The 22,459-nt window shown below is 26.4% G+C and overlaps 1 protein-coding gene across 1 annotated transcript; it reads left to right on the forward strand.

The window, feature by feature from the left end:
- The first annotated feature begins 618 nt into the window (after positions 1 to 618).
- On the forward strand, positions 619 to 22,314 carry LOC129605257 (homeobox protein OTX2-like). Its single transcript, XM_055514900.1, has 9 exons — positions 619 to 1,000; positions 8,026 to 8,106; positions 15,582 to 15,733; positions 18,362 to 18,513; positions 19,159 to 19,445; positions 20,428 to 20,506; positions 21,425 to 21,500; positions 21,560 to 21,609; positions 21,701 to 22,314. The coding sequence occupies exons 2-9, from the start codon at positions 8,081 to 8,083 to the stop codon at positions 21,794 to 21,796; spliced, it is 918 nt and encodes a 305-aa protein (XP_055370875.1). The 5' UTR covers positions 619 to 1,000; positions 8,026 to 8,080; the 3' UTR covers positions 21,797 to 22,314.
- Positions 22,315 to 22,459: the final 145 nt, after the last annotated feature.

Below are 22,459 nucleotides of genomic sequence, written 5' to 3' on the forward strand. Positions count from 1 at the left end.
TGTGTGTGAATATTGAAACCAATATGTATATATAACGTAGTGCATATACAAACATATATAAATACTTTTATTTGTTAATAATAAAAGAAGTTATAAAATTATGTTGTAACGGTAATTACATAATTATTATAATGGCATAAAACATCATATACATCAATATATTTATACTTTATGTTTTATAGAAAAACCAAAGATTCTAGTTTAATGTTATTTTATTAAACTGTATATTATATTCATTATATGTGTGTGCATACGTAGGAATGTAAAGTGTGAACTGTATATTACATAAAGTAAAATTATAAATGATGTTTATGCATATAAACATCAGCTATAATTATAAATGTTAAATTCTTTTTGTATGTTTGCTTTTACTTCTGTTAATTACTGTTCTATACATTCACAAGTTCAACAGAAAAACTGAATTTCTTAAAAAAAATTAAAAAACGAAGAAACAAATAAGTGCTCCACTGATCATAAAAAAGTGTAATGAAACTTGATAAGTTTAATTGAAATTATATATGTATGTATATACATAATGGACTTTTATATAAATATTTAAAAAAACAGAAAGTATAAAAAAAAATAATACATTAAACATAATTATGAACAGATAAGGAAATTAAGATTATTATAAGTGGTTATCAAAAAATGTAAGAAATGAGACATGTGATCTAATGACCTAAAATTATGAATACAAAAATATTTCATATACAATATACAATGCTTAGGTCATAAAAAGTTACACTATATTAGAAAACTAAAGCAAAATTTCACATAAAAAGTATTTAATAGGAAAACAAAATAAATCATGTGCGAAAAATTACAAAAAAAAAATTTATTTGAGAATTCAAATTTGAGAATTTGAAGGAAAACATATAAATGATTTTAAAACTATCTTCTCTCCTATAGTGATCACTTTAATATTTACATGCCTAACATAAGGATTTTTCAAAGCCAACGTATTATATTGTGGATTACTAATTGAGCTGACAGCATTGACGTATGAATTAAATTTTTCTACTACTTTTAATTGATTAATAAACGAAAATTATGAATTTGAAATAATAGAAAATTGTAATTTGTTATGCATATTTATATTAACGTTTTTTGTAATAATTTTTTAAAGTTTCTTTGTTATGACTTCTTTGCCATGCCAATTTTTTTATACAGGCATAATTCAATAATGTGTCACTTAATGATCCGCTGAAATTTTGGAACAATCAGAATATCTAAAAAAATTTAACCCTAAGATCACGAAAACTTAGTGCAATTCCAGTGCTTCAGAGTGAATTATAAGTTAAATATTTTCTTAAAATCACTGAAAGTGTTATTTAAACTAACTCTTCAGCGTAACGAGTTTCTTTCGTTTGGCGTTGGAATATGTACATTAATCCAAATTAATGTAGATTCATGTGCAATCATTTTCTGAATTCCTACAATTTTAATTAGAAATTTATCATTAACTTATTATTTCATATTATATTATTTATTTCCTTTACATTTAAATAAAAATTATATATTCAAAACAATTTTGTTTATAAGTCAATAAAAAAAGAACAACTACAATAAACCTCAAAAGTCTATTCACAAAAATACAACTGTAATTAAAAAGTGTTGATCTTCCACTTTAAATTTTTTCCCCGCGTTAAGTTATTATTTTTTTAATAACTAAACGCAATCATAGTCTTTTACCATAAAATATTCAATTTCCTCCAAGCAACATCACAAAAGAAAAAAAAGCGCAAAATGTTTGACTTCAATAATTGAAATTATTTCCATAGGTTGTTATTAAAATGTTCATTTATTCATCGCATATAAAGAAAAAATCAATTTACCACATGTGACGCAAAAATACTTGACAAAATTCAAAAAACATAAAAACACGAAAGTTCCTTAATAATTTCTAAGAGCCACAATTTCAAATATTCAATTATTCAACATATCAATTGTAAAAACTTCAAATGAAGTATAACATAAGTGTGTTTGCATATGCGCACTTACGAAAAAACTTAGCATGTGGTAGAATTATTGGTACTTGAATGATGTTTGATTGCTTAAATTGTATGTTTATAACGATTTTTTAGTGCAAAACAAAGCAATTAACGTTTCCTATAACCATATATTATACTTGTTTCTCAATAAATCTAAATAGTTGGATTTTTGAACATTTCTACTATCAACATTCATTTGATACACGGCAGAATGAAAACATTTTCCGAACGTAAGACATTCATTTAGCATAAAAAGAGTTTTAAAGAAAATGAATTTATTGACGGAAATTTTTCAATTTTGAAATTCGAAAACTTCTATTTCAAATACATATGTATATTGAATCTCATTAATGTACGAGTAGTATATTATTTATTTATTAGTAATCATTAACATAGTATATTATAATTTATTGGTATAATCATTAATAGTATAATATTTTATTTTAAAATCTTCCAAAATTGCACAATTAAGGCAACTTTTTAAGCATTCGCATAAACTTATGCAAATAACACAGTCCTTTTCTCTTTGTCCTAAAAATTTGTATTATTAAGAGTTAACTTCTCCGGTGTGTTTAATTTATATAACATTGCACATCATTTTTAGAATGAATTTATGCATTATATTCACAGAATACAATTCATTTAGAATTTCTAATTCAAATGAAAAATAAACAAATTCTGATTCAAAAAATGGCCAAAATAAAGATCACAAATGTAAGATCAATTTCAATCTTGCATTTGTAAATTATGCCGACGTCGTAGAAGAATGGTATATATCTGTGAACTTTACTTTTAATATTAAAGAACAGCTGAAAAGGATCAAAAACAAAAATAAGGTTCACATTTTCTTCCATTGTAATTTTTCTTATATTTTTTATTGATAACACTGCAGATTAATTTTACCCAAACGAAACCATTATTGATACCTCTAAAAGGAAAATTTTAATTTACAAAGAAGGTACTTTAACTAAATTTTATGAGTGGGCCAAGATTTTACTCCATAATCAATATCCAATTTTTATACTCATACCCAAAGAGAAAAAAATATCTGATGTGTTCAACACATAACCGACCGCAATGTGTACTGTCTAGTTTGCCGAAGGTGTAACAGAAGATTATGAAAATACCTTTTAAGCACTTCTTTCTAGTTTTTAGGAAGCTAGTAAGCTTTCAGTTAATATACCTAGAAAAACTTGGCTCTTCGCTTTGTGACATCCGAATTCACTTCTTCATTCATTTTTTTATATATCGTCGGCTGTGTGCTATTTTAATCCATACGCTATGACTTCTGAATCGAGAAAAACGCGTTTGAAGTTTAACAACACTTTATTTAAAAACTAAACGATGGGATTTCTTAAATTTTTGTTACTAGTTTTATTGTAGTTTTAAGAGTTTGACTATAAAGTTTTGAGCAATTTCAACAAAGGGATCGAGAGTTATAGCAAATTAATTAGAGAAAGTCCAGTGCGATTTTGATCCATATCCACTTTTTCGATCAAAAATGTTCGATTTTATATATTATATATATATATTATATATATATTACATATATTATATATATTATATACATATATATACTAAATTTCAAGAAATTTCATCAATTAGATTTTGACATCCGAAATTGAAGGCATAAGCCTTCACATAATTTTCCTTATTGTATACTCGTACAATACGGTCGGTACAACGTGAAGTACAACGAATCGAAAAATATTCGCTATAATTTCAACAATATTGAAATTCCATAAAAGCATTTGATATCCTTAAAATTTTCATTTTAAATTCAGTTATTGATTTTCGTTCTATTATTTCGAAAACAACTAGAGAACAATTCTTAATTTTCTAATGAACTTTTGTATTACCCTACTCTTGAAACGAATTTGTTATTATTCAATTCAATTACAATAAACTCAAAATTAAATATAGCATAAATATAGAAAAATTGCCACAAAAGGCAAGATTTGAAAATTTGAAATCCTGAATGGAAAATTGAGTTTTAAAAAAATTTTTAAATTCTGTATTGCAATTAATACAACGTTCAGTAATTAGATTAGTTGAGTACTCTAACATTTTATTGATTAATTGAATAAGCATTTTATTAAATAAATATACAAAGTTCTTTGGAATTATCTAAAGGCATTATAAATTTAATTTATCGAAGATACAAGGTGAAAAATTTGAGTACATATACAATTATATTTGTTCTTGGCTTACTTATATTGCAAATCATGATTGTCGGTTTTGATACGCCCACTGTTTTGCATCAATCCCCTGAAAAAGGCATTACACTTCATCCTACATCATCTTCATTATAAATTTAACAAGAAGAAGAAAGGCTTTACGAAAAAAGGAGAGCAACTTCTACAAGGTAAAAAGTGTGAAAAATTTCATAATCGGAATTGAACTGAAATACGATAATTTTCTAACACATTGTGTTATTGCAATTGCGAATAATTCTGAAAAATTGTTTCCATTTTTGAAAGCCGTATCTTTTTAGTTTTTTTTTATTTTCTAAAGAAAATTCAATTTAAGATCCTATTGTCGGTTTGTGCAACGATGTAAAATTCATTTTTCAATAATCCTTAGAAAGGATAAAAAAAATTACTTAAAAATATTGAAAAAAGTTCGGTTGCATTATAAAGAGATAAGCGTTCCCTCATCAGTGTAAGTGTAAAACTGCTTGTTGATTTTATGTTTTTATAAAAAGAAATACGAAGGAGAAAAAAAATATGAAAAATTAATTTTTCAGCACAATGAATTTTTAGAAAATTTTTCGCAATACAATGGTTCTAACATTCTAAATCTTCTTTAAATTATAACGCATATGCGCAATTATTTAATTGCTATTATAAATTAAAAATATTTCTGTTCTATTGAAATAAAAATACAATGTCCGTAAGATTATCCAGGGTCAAAAACGAAAATAATTTTCTGACCTACTATTCCATTTATTATATATAAAAACAAGTTGTTACAAAACACAAAAGAAATTAACAAATTTTTAATTAAATTTCATTTAAAAAAGTATTAAATATTCCTTTAATATTCTTTAAAGTATACTTATGTATCCATTTATGTATTTTTTTAGTTAGAATTTTTTCATTTACATCAAAAATGTTAATAACAATTGTGTATTTCGAGGTAATAATTGCCTTAATGTCAATTGTTATTAAGAAGATCAAAGTTTATTTCAAAAAGTTAACTGAAAATCAAAACGATTTTTATGAAACTTTTGTAACTTTTAAAACATACAAACATAACATATTCCGTTAAGTGAATTTAGAAAATTACAAATTTTTGCACTTGAATATCAGTACACAACGTACCTAAACTTATCACAATAAATTTATATATAAAAAATTTTTTTGTCTTTGAAAATTAAAATCTCTAAATCAAATCGTCATTAATTATAAAAATTTTAATATTATAGTTCTATCGTGTTCCTCTTCAGAAATTCCTAATTTAGATTTCTTTTTTTTCGTGAACATTCTATTGGATTCTGAATCACAAGTATTTGCGCGCATTCAGAAATCACATATTTAACTGTGTCAAGGCGGCTTTTAACAAAGCAAATTTATTAATTTTTCCTTTTTCAATTTTTCTTATTTATGGTATTAGTCATTTCAATAGGAGCGGTAGGATACATTTTTCAAAAGCACTCTTATTTATTTTTGCAAGGAATTCCAATAAAAAAATGTAAATAAATAAATTTTCTAAATGACAACAAAATTTTTAGCACATTTTATGAAAAATTGTGTAAGGGAATATATTTTCTCGTTTACAAAGCGTCGTCAACAAAGAAAAGAATTAAACTGAGAAAAAGTTTCACAAAACTTTAGATGTTATCTTCGACCATTTAATTCAATTTTTAAAACAAAAGTAATAGTACAGCTATTAAAAAAAGTAAGATAGGTTAGAAACTACTTACATATATTATTTTGACATAATTAAAGAAGAACTTTTGACTTATGTATCTCAAAATTAGTCTACCATTTCAATATAAAAATCTTTTAAAAAGAAATGTGCTCATTACAAATTATTAATCGAATATCTTTAAACCCTATATAAAATTAATGCAATTTAATTTATTTTAAATTTGATTATTTGAAAATTGTCACCATTATTGTGTAAACAATTAAATGCATATACGCTTATGGAGGAGACTAAATTTTAAATATTTTAATAATCTGATGAAAAATAGGTGAACAATGTTTAAAAATATTTTTAATTTTTTTAAGATTATTTTTGGTTCTTTCGTTGTGCTTTTTTTTTTCAGACAAAATACATAAAAAAAATAATAATATTTATAAGCCTTTTTGATCTGCTACCGAATTTTTTAACATTTTCTATACGCTTTCAGTTTTTTGTTAGTTATTTTCCCTACGTTGTCTCTCATATTAACTTTTTGATATCACCCAGACCTAACAAACCTTTTCATAATCCTTTCATCATTTTTGTATAATGTTTTCAATTCGAATTTTTCTATTCGACTTTTTTCTTTTGACCCTGGCTGATTATAATTATTATGTGATTTTGATGATGGGTTGTAAATTTTGTAATTAATAAATAAGATACGTCACTATATATATACATATGCATTCGATAAACAGATTCATAAAATAAGCCTTTACAAATGTACACAAAAGTAAGTTCAGCACCACCACGAGCAATAAAATAATATAAATTAGGCAAAGCTATGCTAAACTAGACCACTCAAGTTAAAAAATTTCGCTATCGTATTCATATTTTGACAAAAAATTCAGTCTAGTCTCGAAGTACGCTTAAAAATTCGCGATCTATATAAGCTTATAAGATAAACATTAAATTTATATTAACTTATATTAAATTTACCTCAGCGTAGAGGTATCAATGACGAATGACTACATCAAGTTGAAATTATGTAGCCAAAATGTGAATAAAAACATAAAAAATTAAAGCAGTTTTCAATTTCTTTTTATTTGAGATCTTGACATAGATAATACTTCTAAAAATACGTGAAACTACCTTAAGGGGTGTTATATTAAGAAATATGAATAATACTTTTAAAAATCAAATTTTAAATTTTTACATTTCCAAATTTTTTCTTTATTTGAACCTTCCAAGTTTTAAGATAAGAAAGATGCTACTGCCTATTAGAAAACTTATAACTGCACTGGAGGGAGTATTTCGTTCTGTCTGTTATTTAATGATTTGCCCTGGAGAATTATTTCTTAAGCTCCTCAAAATTAAAATCCCCTAAAAAAATTATTATTAGAATAAAAAGAGAACATAATTTTCTTTTTTTTGGAGGAGGGCATTTTGGACTTTGTCATGTTTCTTAATGTTCGGATAATTATAATTGCATTGTCTTCTAAAAAAGGAAGAAAAACGAAAGAAAAAATGTAATAATTTTGAAATAAAAAAAATTATTGATTACAATTTTGTGATTCCGATACATCTAGAATACAAATTATTTTTTATGTTCGAAGCTTATATTACCAAACTAAACAAGTAAAACAAAAAAAAATGGTGTCATTTTTAAAGGATTAATTTACCAAAAAAATTAAAAACAGAAAAACAAAATGAAAACGTCAAATACCCCTAGGCGTTCGTCAATTTGTATATGTTTATATGTGGGCATGTCAATAAAAAATAATTTTATTTTTTATTGAAATGTCCTGATAGGCTAATAATAATCATAAATGGATTAAAATTTAGTGTCAAGCCGAATAAATAATGCAAAGTCTGTTTGGGTGTGGGAAAATTGTAGACAACTAGTTATATGTACCATCATTTTTAATATTCTTTTTGAACCTAACAGAGTCAAAATGTTTAAGAATATTTTACTAGAATTAAGTTTATTTATATTGCATATGCAACACAATTCAATTTAAAACTATAAAGGAATTCATTGGTCTAAAAACTTTATATTAATGAATTTATTGTAGTTTTATTGTTAGATATTCGATATAGCCTAGATAAATGTACAGAAAAATTTGAATTTAAAAATTCGATTACTATCTACACTATTATAATTATTAAATTTTATTTATTTCAGAAAACATTACCGGAATTCTTATATTTACTGTAATTTATGCAAAAACATTCACAAAATGTGGGGGAATTCATTAGCGTCAGGGTGAGTCCATATTTTATTAAATAGACAATTAAAAACTAGTACCATTGTAAAGGCTATAGTTATATAAAATATGTTATTAATTCTCGATTCCAATAAAATGGATAATGTCATACTCACACTGTATTTGTTGTATATATTCTGCTTCACTTTAATTTCACAAAAACTAAAATTTAGAACACTGATTTTATCATGTTTTCAAAAAATTTATGATTTTTGTGAAAGGCTTTTAAACCGTTTTAAAGAGTAAAATCAAAAAGTGTAAGTATATTCTCGTTTACAAAGGCATAGAAATTGAAGCTTTAAAAAACACATGACATGTATGTATGTAGGTATTTAATTATGTTAAAGTGTTTACATTTATTGCCCTACTAATTAGATTATGTGTTAATTTCTAAAGAAATTTTTCTCAAAATCACTAAACAAAATCGTGAATTACCTAGTTTCATGAATAATTGGCGAATCGCAAATTAGTTTTAAATATTATCTGAACTTTTACAAAAAAGTAATTGTTATTGGATTTTCTCTGATTTACATAAAAAACATGAGAACAATTATTGTCACAAAAATCAAAGTGTGTACGTGTTAGGCGGCGATTGTGCACTAACATTTAATTTTTTTTATGTTGCACAATAAAAATGTATAAGAACTGAAAATAAAATTGTAGAAACAAAAATAAAAAGCAAGGATTAATTTCAACCAAAAAACTCTCATACACGTACACACTTAAAATCTCATTTAAAATATCTACATTTCAACATAGTACAAGTTAGAAGCTAATAAAAAGTTCCATTGTTACCATTTCAAGAATCAATAAAATAAAAAATGTTTCAATTTGAAGAACATTTTCTTGCTAGTTATCAGCAAACTGATATACTTTCTACATGGATACAGTGCCTATTTTTACTCTTTTATTACTTTTATTTTCTGTTATCCTTTATTATGTTTCTTATGTAATGTAAAAATGGTATCTATATGTATTATAGGCATCATCGTATATTTTACACAAATAATGAAAATCACTATGAAATACTTTTTTATATAAATGCATAAAAAGGATTAAGGACTAATATTTGTATTGAAAGTCTCTCGATATATAAAATCTTGTATCCCCCTGCTATATGTGTATTCGTTTCGGCTTTTTAATTTTGTAATATTTTAACCGACCAGAACGAAGTAATAAACTATTGTTCAGCATCTTATTCGATAAATTATTTCATATTCCTACAAACTTTTGAAGCGTTTAGCGCAAAAAGAAAAAGGTTAAATGAAAGCAAGGATCACTCCTTCACATTCTAGCATTTTTAAATTCTTTATGGGTAATCATAACTGTCATTCTATGTAACTTCATATTCACATGCATAATAGTTTAATATATCCTACATTGTTCTGCTTAAAAAAATAATTAGTAGCAAATTACATCTAGAACTTTAAAATAAGATAAATGATTAATTTCAATTTCAAAAATTAGGCTATAACAAGTCGATTGAAGACAAAAAAAATCCTAAGCAAATTAAGTAACTGACTAAAAAATCTAAATTGTTTTTTATATAATGTAAATGTAATAATACTAGAATCTTAATTATAAAAATATATCAACTAAGATAACACAAACATGATCAACAATAATTATCTTTATATAAAATTTATACAATAATTAACTTTATATAAATCATGAAACTATAATATCGTAAACTAAGACTATCTTAAACTAAGAGATGATGTTTCATATAACGATATATTTCACTATAGATATACTTATACAGAAGAAATAAAGGCAGAAAAATGTTCAGTAACTTAAGAAGAGTCTTTGTATGATATACTGCTTTCAGTCTTTCAGTTTACTGGTTTTCAGTCTTTCTCGTTTACGTATGTGTAAAACTTCAAAATTGAGATTTGGAATATTATTACTATAAATTTTAAACTGACGATTCTATTATAATAAAAGTAAAAAACGATTCTATTATAATAAAAGTAACTAAGGTACAAACTATAACTTTAAGTTTCCGTATTACCATATTAATTTTTGAAAAATTTAAGTACTGTGTTTTCAATATTTTTTAAGATATGGCCAATCTACTATAGAAGTTGTATGGCAGTTACGAGGGTCATTATTTATATTTCGGGTCCTGGCAATACTAGTGCTGCCAGGTGCAATCTGACATTTTTTAGGACAACTTCACTCAGAACGTTTTGTCATTCGAGCGCGAATTGTTTTGTTTACAGTGACTTGAAAAATTCATATCGGTCAAAAAATGGAATTGTCCCGTGAAAATTTTCGTGCGATGATTTTTTACGATTTTCGGCGCGGATTATCGAGACAAGAGTGTCTCGATCAACTTGTTTCGACTTTTGGTGATGAAGCACCATCAAAAACCACTGTAAATCGCTGGTACCAAGAGTTTGGTTTCGGACGCCGTTCGCTCCAGGATGAATTTCGTGAAGGTCGGCCAATTTCGGTCGTTTTGCCGGAAACCATCGATGCTGTGCGCGAAATGATAATGATGGACCGGCATGTGACATACTGTGAGATTGAGGCATCCTTGGGCATTAGTTCCACCAGCGTACATAAGATATTGCATGAACATCTTGCCGTGAAAAAGGTGTGTTGTCGATGGATCCCAAAAAATTTGACGATTGCACAAAAGAAGGCTCGTGTCGATTGGAGCAAAGAAATGTTGAAAAAATTCAATCGCGGTGCGTCAAAAGACGTTTATAAGATAGTCACAGGTGATGAATCATGGATCTATGCATATGAGCCCGAAACGAAACAGCAATCGACCGTATGGGTGTTCCAAGACGAGCCAAATCCAACAAAAGTTGTTCGTGGAAGAAGCACATCGAAGCAAATGATCGCGTTTTTTTTGGTATAACCGGTCATGTGGCCACAGTACCTTTAGTGGAACGTAGGACGGTCAATTCTGAATGGTACACCACCATCTGTTTGCTGAAAGTTTTCGAAGAAATAAGGAAAACAAACAAGCGCCGGCGAATCATTCTTCATCATGACAATGCAAGCTCTCACAAATCAGCTGAAGCAATGAACTATTTGAGCACTCAAAATGTCGAATTGATGGGTCATCCGCCGTACAGTCCTGATTTAGCACCCAATGACTTCTTCTTATTCCCTTACATCAAAAAAAAAATGCGTGGACAACGATTTTCAACACCTGAAGAAGCAGTCGATGCGTTCAAAAACCATGTTTTGGAGGTGTCTCAATCGGAGTGGAAAAAGTGCTACGAAAATTGGTTTCAGCGCATGCAAAAGTGTATTGATCTTCATGGGGAATATCTTGAAAAACAATAAAACCATTTCCAATGATAAATGTTTGTTTTTTATTGCTAGACCCGAAATATAAATAGTGACCCCAGAAAAAGCGAAGCAATTTAAATAAATTGCTTCGCGGAGCCAAGAAATTTCAACGACTTTTATCAAACACATCGACCGTACTTATACGAACGGAGGGACAGACGGCCAGACAAAGCTAAATCGACTCAGAATTCAACGCTGATCGAAAGCATACACTTAAGTCTATATCTGAGACCATTATTTCTTAGCGTTACAAACGGTAAGGCAAATTAAGTATAATAAACAAAAATTTTTTCATTGCAAGTTTTAAATATAGCAATTAAATGAAAGCAACATTTATTTCAAAATTATTAACCAAATTTACTTACTACTAAGTTTACCCAATAAAAAATATTAAAAAAAAAGTATTTAATATATCTGAAAATTACTCCACTTTTTATAATCGTAAATATAACATCAAATTTGGAATTAAATCAAAAATGATGGAATTTCTAGAAACAAGAAATTTGTTTTATTTCAGATATTACTAATATGTAGTAAAAAAAATTCAAAAAAATTTTTTAAATTTCAAATGAGACTAATTGTGCGATATATCCAGGTAAAACAACATTTTACCTCATTAATCATTAAAAATATTATGAAAGATAAAATATAAAGTAACCCTTCGAATAATAATTCAAATGATCTTATCTAAAATTAATAATTGTTCTGGAAGAAAAAACAAATAAAATTTCCATAAAATCTCTTTCCTAAAAGAAAATATTTTATATGTATGTAAACCTAAAAGACATCTACCCAAAAAGTTGTAAAATAATTGTTGCCAAATTAGATTTTTTTTAAATCTTGTTATTATATTATTGGTTATATCTACCTTGCTGCTCTGATTGTACCTTTTAATAAACCTTGCTGAGGTTTATTGAAAGTCTGAAATTCTAGGTATAGTTAGTATCAAATGAGATATGTTAATGAATCAATAAATTGGATCAACCACATTTATTTTTCTTCAAGTGACGTTTTTTATTGATTGTACTACAATCGTTTTGTTTCCATTCCAAAACGTGTCTTCACCTATGTCTCTATGTCATGCTATCTGTTTTTCTCTTTTCTTTGTTTTCCTCCTTTATTCATTCCCGGTGGGAGCATAGGGCTTCAAGAAATCCTTGAAGAAGAATCTCACCCTGTTTCGGACTAGGCACTTTATTTCTGACTAGTACTTTTCATTTGATTCGTCCTCGTTGAGTGTGGATGAATTGGAACGCGTCCTCAATTTGCTTTCCGCCAAGTTAGAGAGGCTTATGTATGAGCTAAGAGGCAAATATCCTCTGCACGCTCAAGATCTTTCATCCTACTGGTGAATCCCCATTTGATATCGTTCGACGTCATATTAACTATTTTCATTACCTCATCCAGCACCAATATGAGGAGGAACGGTAGACTAATAGTCTAATAGTCGATAGCTGTGCTTTTTTTTTTAATTTTTGTAGCTGGTTAAAAAAAAATAAATAAATATTTTCATTAGTTTAAATTATAAAACAAAAAAAAAACAATTTATCGAGATCAACTGGTAATGCCTCGTTGTTTTTTCTAATTTGATAAATACTCAGATAAAAGTTAAATACATAATATGAAGTATAAATACTTTGTATACCGCGTTGTTATAACAATTAAATTCAAAATGTTGAGTTTGATTTTATCAAATTGGTAAAATTAAGATTTCAATTATACGCACAACTTTAAAATTCATTTAACAATTAAATTGAAACAAAATTTTCAAATATTGGGATATTTTCAAATAGAAAAATTATAGCACATTTTTGGGATTGAAGTGATTTTATAAAAACTTTAACTTCACTTAAAAACACAATTTTTTTTTTGTAAACCTGTTACAATCATGCAAGATATTTTAAGCAGGTTATACAAGAAGTTGTAAGAAATGAAAATGCAGTGTTTTTTCAAAAAACTGTTAATTTTGTAATGAAATATACTTTTGTAGCGAATGTGCTTTGTAAAACGCCCTATGTTGGGATGCATCTGGGAAATTCCTTTTGTAGAAAGACAGACCGGTTTTTTTCTTGCAATTAAGCATGTTTACATATACAAATTTGATATACTTATTGGTGTAACATTAACCAACGGTTCAAATAAAATACTTCTATTTGCACCCTCTTTTGGTACAAAAATATTTTTCGAAAATTAAGTCAATGAGATTTGAGGAAATTAAATTTAACTGATATGATTGTCCTTATCATCATGATATAGTAAAAACAAAATTTGTATAAAATTTTTAATGAGCGAAAAAACATAAACCATCAGAAAACATAATGAAAAGTAGTCTGCCATTGAATCAAAGGGATCAAATTCATTATCCTGTTCTCTATCTGTTTGGTAAATATATTTAATTAGGATAAATTTTTTTTTCTTTTTAATGCAAAGAGAGAAAAAAACGTGTATAAAGTGCATATGTTCGTATATTATTTTTATATATTAATCGTTTTCAGTAGTATTATGAGGTTTGAGTGGAAAAAAAACTAAATACTTCGCATAACCTTAGAGATTTCAGTTTAATAATAGACGTTAAAAAAATACTTGAAGGGTAAACTACTTTTTATTTTTCAACTTGTTAAATATTGCAACATTACTAAATGATAAATAAATAACTTAAATTTTTCTATAACGCTAAACAAATTATTTATTCGTCTATTTAACTTTAAAAAGTTTGTATTTGCATTTCTTATTAAGGAGCATTTATTTTTATATAATTAAACCGATTACTTGTAAACATTTAAACTAAATAAAATCATTATAATCTTTGTATTACACTATTATATGGAAACAAAGATTATTAACACTACCTTTCTGCTTTTAAGAACCAAAAAATTAAAAAAAATATTTCAATCTTCTAAATTTCGCATGTAATTTTCAACCGACAAGTATGAGAAACTCTTTGTTAAAATTGGTACTGCTATACATATATGTATAATAAAAGATTTTTGGGATTTTTGGAAAATATTCAAGAATTTACCGATACCGAATAAAAACAATGAAATTTTTATTATATTATCCTTCATTTCCTTTTCCTGTTTAGCACTTTTCCAAAAAAATTTAAAAAAAAAGTGCTCATTAGTTTCACTCTGTTCGTGGATATGTTAACACCCTTGAAAATAGGGAGCTGAAATTTCATATGTTCATAGATAAATACTAGAAATCTTTTTAAGTTGAAGAAAATTTTTACCTATTTCGCCTCTCTAAAAGTTATTGCCCCTTGAAGACCTAAAAATGCCATTTTCGACTACTCATTTTAAAGAAACATAAAAAATTTGTCTAATTTTGTTCATCCAGAGTTTTCGAATTTTTGATACCGTTTTCCTTCCAGACCGTAAATTGTTAAAGTCTGAAATTTTAGCAGCTTTTAGATACTGGTATTCAGTTTATTTCATTAGAAGAAAATTTTTTTCCACGTGCACCTCTTCTCAAGTTATCTGCTCTCGAAATTCAGAAAATTTTAATTTTTGACACTTTATATTTCCAAACTGCAAACTTTCCTAAATTTTTAATGTTCAAAAACCTAACGTTAAATGCCACGCCGTCAAAAAATGCAAGTAGTTTTCTTAAATATTTTAACCCCTAAATTCAAGTATTAAGTTAATGGCTTTTTTAATTTTGTTTTTACCTCATCCCAAATGTATACAATCTTTGAAATACTTCAATACATGAATGAAATTAACGTAAATAACGTAACAGCTAGATCATTTTTGGCTAAAATGTTAATAATGGAATTGTACTTCGGTGCTGTGAAAAGTGCTGCTTAACAAACTATTGCCCCACCCCAACTTTATTAATTATTTGTTACTTTTTTAATTCTATAAATAAAATTAATAAGATTAAAAAGTAAAACGTAATATTACGAAAAAGTAAAACGTAAAGACCGTTAGTAAATTCTATCAAAATGCACCTACGTTATTTCATATGTATGATAAGCTAAAGAGAAATAAAAGGAATATTAATATTCAAATTTTTTAAACGAAATTTCAAAATATAACTGTGTGTGTTTGTGTTTTATATCCTTAAAAATTATTTTCAATTATAATTACAGAAATAACTCGCGTGTATAAATTTATAGAGTAAATATTAAATAAAACATTACCTAATTTCTTTTTGTCTTTTACAGTTGTGCATCCGAAGCCGATTTAGGTTTTTCGCCATTTGCAACAACATCACCACCTGGTGGTCCACCAGGATTAACTGGTATATCATATTTAAAGTCAGCGCCTTATTTAATGACAGTCGATTCGTTACATTCAATGGGATATCCGGCTGCTGGTAATTTGAGATTTTATAATATAACTTATTATATTTTAATATTTGATAAAATGGAAAAACAAAAATTATTCTTAAAATAATAACAACACACACAGGACACGCATATACATATAAAGAAAATAAAAAACCTCTTCGTATGAATAATATAATTCCCACGCATTGCTTTTTCCAATTGGAAAATAATATGAAACGTTTAAAAAATACAAAGAACAAAAATAGGGAGAGTTGACCCCATCAACTCTGTGGCATCCATACGAATATTTTTTATAATTCTTGCTAATATTTTAATAGAAAATTAGCCCTGATATTAAACTTGTTTTAGCTTTTAAAATTTTTGAAGTTGTTAAGTAAATATATAGCAATAAGATGTGTAAGCACTTTTTAAAGAGCTTAAAAACTTTATACAGAAAACCCATTTATCAATACATTAAGACATTGAAACTTTTGCAGTTTCCAAATTATTGACAAACTATTTATGTCAAATTATAAGTATGTTAAATTTTTTTTTTAAGTATAAGTCACTTGTTACCTACACTTGCTGAGAAATTATTCCACAATTATTTTTTTTTGATTCCTCAAACACTCAATATTTTAAATATTTTCTTAACATTCCTGCTGCTTTCTCATCATTTAAAAAATTTTACAGTTATTTGGGTTACTACTCCATCAAGAAATCATTACAATCAAACACATTAAAGATTATTCTAGTTTAATAGAAATTTCCCTACAGTTCGTTCCCATAATGGACAGCACGTGTCTTAAGTATTAAAAGGATATAAAAAATGTAAACAAACTTTGTTAATGTAACAAATGAAAATTAAAACCGCTGTTTTATCAATTCTATTACACATTTGCACTTACAATTATTATTCAAAGAGCAAAAGTGTTAAAAGTGTGAAGAAATAAAAACAAAGGGGGGAAATGATTAAATTATTTTGTGAAATTTTGAAAGATAAATGAAATAAGAAGCATGAAATTTAAAAGCAAAAAAAAAGTGTTGGTATACCAATTTTGAAGGCTTATCATTGCCTATAATATTTATTAAGAATTTGAAGTCACAAAAATAATTTACCTAAGATCGATGCTAATATTATTACTGGGCTGAATATTAAGAATATGTATACTTATGTAGTTTTAAAGTGTACTTTAGACAAATTTTAAGTTTTTTGCAAAAAACGAGCTGGGAATTTATTATTCATAACACGTACAAGTATTTTTTCAATTCAATTTGTAATAATTATAGTATTTCTATTTACTCTGCTCTCCTTCGCACGCCTTCTCATTCTGTCTATTTATATATTTCAATAAAAAGGAGTTTTAAATAAAAAGAAGTTTCGAGTGGTTGAACATTTTATGTGGTAATTTCTTTAAAAAGAATTAAAAACAAAACCCTTTTTAAAAACTTATTAATTTTCTAAAATAAAAATCTTAGGTAAACCCAAAATGGAAATTCTCACCTTTGTACAAATAAAATAAAATTGAAAGATTTTAAGGACCATACATAATAAGAAAAATAACTCACATTTTTGTATTTCACCCTGTTAGTATCCAACTGAACAATTAAATGATTGAAAATGACTTGAAACGAAAAAAATATATAAATGTCATATACATATACACAATATCTTTGCGCCTGCATACCTTTTTTACGGCTCTATAATGCATGAAAAATTGTAACTTATTTTTTGCTGAAAGCAAATATTGCAGGGTGAAAACATTAACGTTAATCTTGAGCAAACAAGACCCAGAGGCACAATATTTAGGTTATAACTTTTTTTAAATTGATTTCTTCATTAAATTTTATTTTGCCCTCTTTTAATGATAAGACATCATCATTTCGTGTCAGCTAAAAAACATTTATTTACTATTTGTATGCCAGAGTACGTATAAGTACATATTATAAGTACATAAATTGGATATTGAGCAAAATAGTGAAAAAGTAAATTTATATTATGTATACATATGTACATATGTATGTAAATAGGTACAAGAGAATTGAATTCCATTTCTTACTTACGTGTTTACAATTCAATTTGCAAAACTGATTGTTTTTGTTTTTATCTGAGCCAGTGAGATTGAATAAAAAAATTGTTTTTCCTTCAGTCCTTCACTTTTCCTCCCTGATTATTTTTGCTTAAAAATTTTCCTGAAATTTTTATGTTTACTTTGGAAAAAAATTTTTTTGTTATTATAATGGCAAGTATTGAAATATAAGGAAGCGTAAATTTTAAACTTAGTGAAAATACGTAACGATTGGTTGAATTGGTTGGATATCTATATCGTATACATAATAAAAAAATTTGAATACACAAAAATTGACTTCGGGAAAGCAATAAAAAAATAATGTTTACGCTTTGATAAAACAAAGTTTGCTTGCAACAGATTCAACGCCTGAAGTGCCATAATTCTGATATACATACATACATAAATATATGTATATTATATTATTATATATACATATTGTATATAGATTATTATATATACATATTGTATATAGATATATAAAAAATCCTAAACTATAAATACATATGTATGTATATTTCCTAATTATTTCATCGAAAATAAAAAATACATATAGTATGTTAAATTAGAAATTAGTTTTGATTTAATTTTTTTTTACTTTTATAGCAAATCCAAGGAAACAAAGACGAGAACGAACAACATTTACAAGAGCACAGTTGGACGTATTAGAAGCTCTGTTTGGTAAAACACGATATCCTGATATATTTATGAGAGAAGAAGTTGCATTGAAAATTAATTTACCAGAATCTAGAGTTCAGGTAATTTGTATAAACAAAACCGCTGTCCATAATTCGTTAAGTTGATAACGAATTAACTTGCGCTGCTCTTCCTCCAGTTTCAAATCAGTAACAAATGGCTATGTACATGTTACGTGTTCAACAAACTAACGTTTTAGCTGAACATTTTTAAATAAAACTTTAATGTGTAATATGAGCACATACAATTCCAACATATAATGTTACTCTATTATTTTACGTTTTTATTATTTTGCAAAACAGTATGTTTTTCTTTGGAAGAAAAATAATGGTTGCTTCTGAGAAATTGAATAAAATTTCTGAGGCCGCCTTGTCTTTACGCTTTCTCTTAGAAATTTTTTAAATACAACTTTTTAACCCTTACATAATTGTAGCAATTAAACTGTTAATGTTGAAAAGCATCGGGATATTTGTAAAAGAAAATAAATGCAAAAAAAATAAAAAGCTCTACCATTCAAGTGTGAAATTTTATTAATTTAAAATACTTTTATTTTTGGAATAACGTTTTAAATTTTTTTTAATTTTAATTATTATACAATGAAAATAATATGAAATCGAAACTCAAAATGAATGCATAGTTTCATTTTCCATTCAAATATATACATACATATGTGTATGTAGGTATCTAATAAAATTTATGTATTTTAGGTATGGTTTAAAAATCGTCGCGCTAAATGTCGTCAAATACAGAAGCAACAACAGCAGCAGCAACATTCTAGTGCATCAATTTCAGCATCGCTACATCCCAATAGTAATAATAGTAGTAATAGTAATAATATTGGAAATGTTCATGAATCGAAAAATATAAATAATTCCAACACAAACAATGAAAATCAAGAATCACCCTCACAAATTGGTCGTTTAAGAGCTATTTCTACAACGAAACTAAAAAGTTTGCAAAAGCCAATATCAGCTTTAGTTAATAATAGTAATAGGTAATAAAAAATGGTTACAAATTTTAAAATCAGTTATGTATGTATGGATGTGTGTATACGTTTTTGAAAAATATTTTCAAGCTTCGCTCAAACTGTTGCTTCTCTAACCATAACCTACAAATTTAGTTAATTTCACAATTAAATTGTAAGATACGATATTTTTTTGGTTAAAAAAGTACCATCAATGTGGAACAGAATAAATCGGGCTCATTTTTCAAGCGAAATATTCATTGACTCATAGAAATAATTCTTTATCCACAATATAATTGCATACATTCATATGCAAATGGATGAATAAAAAATATTTAAATTTTTAAGGATTTCCTATTTTGTTTGATAAGTACATATTATACATATTTTTATACATATTTGTATACATATACGTATTATATATATATATACAACATACATATGCAAAATAAATATATATATATTTATATGCATCAGTGTACATACATAATAATATACAGGATTCGATGGTACTCCCGAAACAGTACGATTTAAAAACACCTAGTAACATTTTCGGGCTTAAGCCCTCCGCTTCAAGTTATAAGTTACACACTATATTTCCCAAGTTATCGGTAAAAATGTATACATTTAACACTTTTAAGAAATTCCAAAATTGGGGTTTCATAACTCAGGAACGAGAACGTGATAAAAACAAAGTGTTACTAGGTATTTCTGTTTGTCTGAACGCATTCTATCACCCTGCTTCGGTGATACTAACGCCTCTCAAACCCCCTGAATATACGTTCATATTATATCGTCATAAATAAATGAAAAACACAGTTTGTTATTTATTATGTATTGTATACATACATACATATATATATATATATATATATATATATATATATATATATATATATATGTATGTATATATACATTGTACATCTGTAGTGTCTACAAATTTAATGTTTGATGCGGTTTGTTCTAATGTAAAACTCCCATGTTTACTTTTTTATAACGTTTTCTTTTATAGTTCAGCATCAGCACCAAACACAACGAACTCAAGTTTCCTAAAAAATTCAAATTTAATTGCTGCAGGAAATGCACACCAGGTATGTAAAAATATAAGAATTCATTATTAAAAATAAAACAAAACGATGTGTATAACCTTTAGACGCGCTTGGTGAACTTATGTGCCTTTTGTAAGACTCCAAACTTATAAATGATAAGCTTATAAATGATGTTGCATAAGACATATAAAATATATATAAATTCGTAGATTTAAGTGTATTAATATATACTTAATAATATTAATAATTTATTAATAGTTATAAATGTTGTAAAAGCATAATAAAAACCATTTTACATTAGTTTTACATATACTTTCAGCTAAGGGCTCTTAAGCTTAAATAAATAATTAATATTGTAATACTGTCATCTATTGGGGAAAAGAAAAATATTGAATGTTTCGTTGAAAACGACTAGCAAAAATGCTTTTGCTGCAATTTTCATATGTACTTAGTACACTGAAGTTATATTGAATTTAGTTGAGGATGTGTATACAAACCGTTTTACATTTTAAAATCAATCATGGACGCAAACCTTTGAAATTTGCATGTACCCAATTTTCAAATCTTTTTCTTTCGAATGTACACGAAAATGTTATGAAATTTTTTTCGAAATTTCCATACCGGAAATGGGGATGGGCAGCACTACTAAAAGTGGAGATTCATCTTCAAAATTAAGGTTTTTTGTTCATATGTATTTTTGAAAATATTTTGTTCTCCCACTTTTGGCTAAAATCTCCTTGAAAGGAGAAAAGGCCCTCAGAAATAAACATTTCTTTTTCTCAAGTTTCTGAAATAACGGTTTTTTCTTGAAACTGCCGCTTTTATTAAATATTATTTTTTTATTTGTATACTTATATAAATAGAAATAGCTATGTGTATATGTATGTACATATTTTAATTGATTCCTTTATAAACAAAAAATATTTTCTTGAAAATAATTTATTTTTCTTAAATTTATAGGGCTCAGCAAATTATACAGGAAACTCAATATGGTCACCTGCATCAATTGAAAGCAGTTCATACCAAAATTATTCAGGTAAATCAATGTTATAACACAACTCCTTTTAATTGTGAAGAAATTTCCTTATTTTTAAGGTTATTATTCTAATATGGACTATATAGGTTCAACCGTTCAACAACAACTTGTACGTAAAATAATAAATATATTTAATTCTTTTAAAAACTACGTATGATTTTTTTTTATTTAAATTTGAAATTATCAAATCTTTCTCATAGGACAATGTGATAGAATCTGGATGGATGAAATCTCGTGAAGAAAACTGGTTCTATAATAGTCCAGCCAATTGGGATGCACATAGGCCAATGAAATAAAATTGGTTGAAAACTTTTATTAGACTATACTATATATGTAAATTCACACAAAAAACACACCAAACATACACATATCGTCTATGTATTCGTAATTTAAGAAAATATTTGTAATCGTTTTTTTATTGAAACATAATAATTTGGCATGAACACTATTAATTGATTAAATATATTCTTTTTTTGTTTTATTCTAAAGAGTCTTACTTTTACTCGATACTTTTTTAAATCAACAGATGTGTGCATAATCTGGCATTAAAAATACTCATTTTTTAGAAACAAATATTAAGAAACTAATGTTTCTGAGTTTTGTTTTATTTTTTTTTTTTTTGAGTTTTCTCCAAAAAAAAATAAAACAAAAGCTCCTCACGGATTTATAAATATACATGCCATCGATTCCCATGAAAAATAAGTTTTGTATGTATTATCTAATCTCCAGTCTAATAATTGCCAATGTTATAATTTAAACTGAATGAAACAAAAATATCTTATGATATCATTCTCAGTTAAAAGTTACCTCGCATTGCCTAATTGAAAAAATATTAATCTGTATTCCTCAATACCGAAATCAATAACCTATTGAAGAAATATTTAATTTAAAAGACAAATTAATCATAATTTTTGCTAAAACAAAAAATTGATAAACTAAATTTTTTGTTTAGCATTTTA

This window comes from Condylostylus longicornis, unplaced genomic scaffold (assembly GCF_029603195.1).
Source record: "Condylostylus longicornis isolate FDR11 unplaced genomic scaffold, ASM2960319v2 ptg000013l, whole genome shotgun sequence".
In the NCBI taxonomy this organism is placed as follows: domain Eukaryota; kingdom Metazoa; phylum Arthropoda; class Insecta; order Diptera; family Dolichopodidae; genus Condylostylus; species Condylostylus longicornis.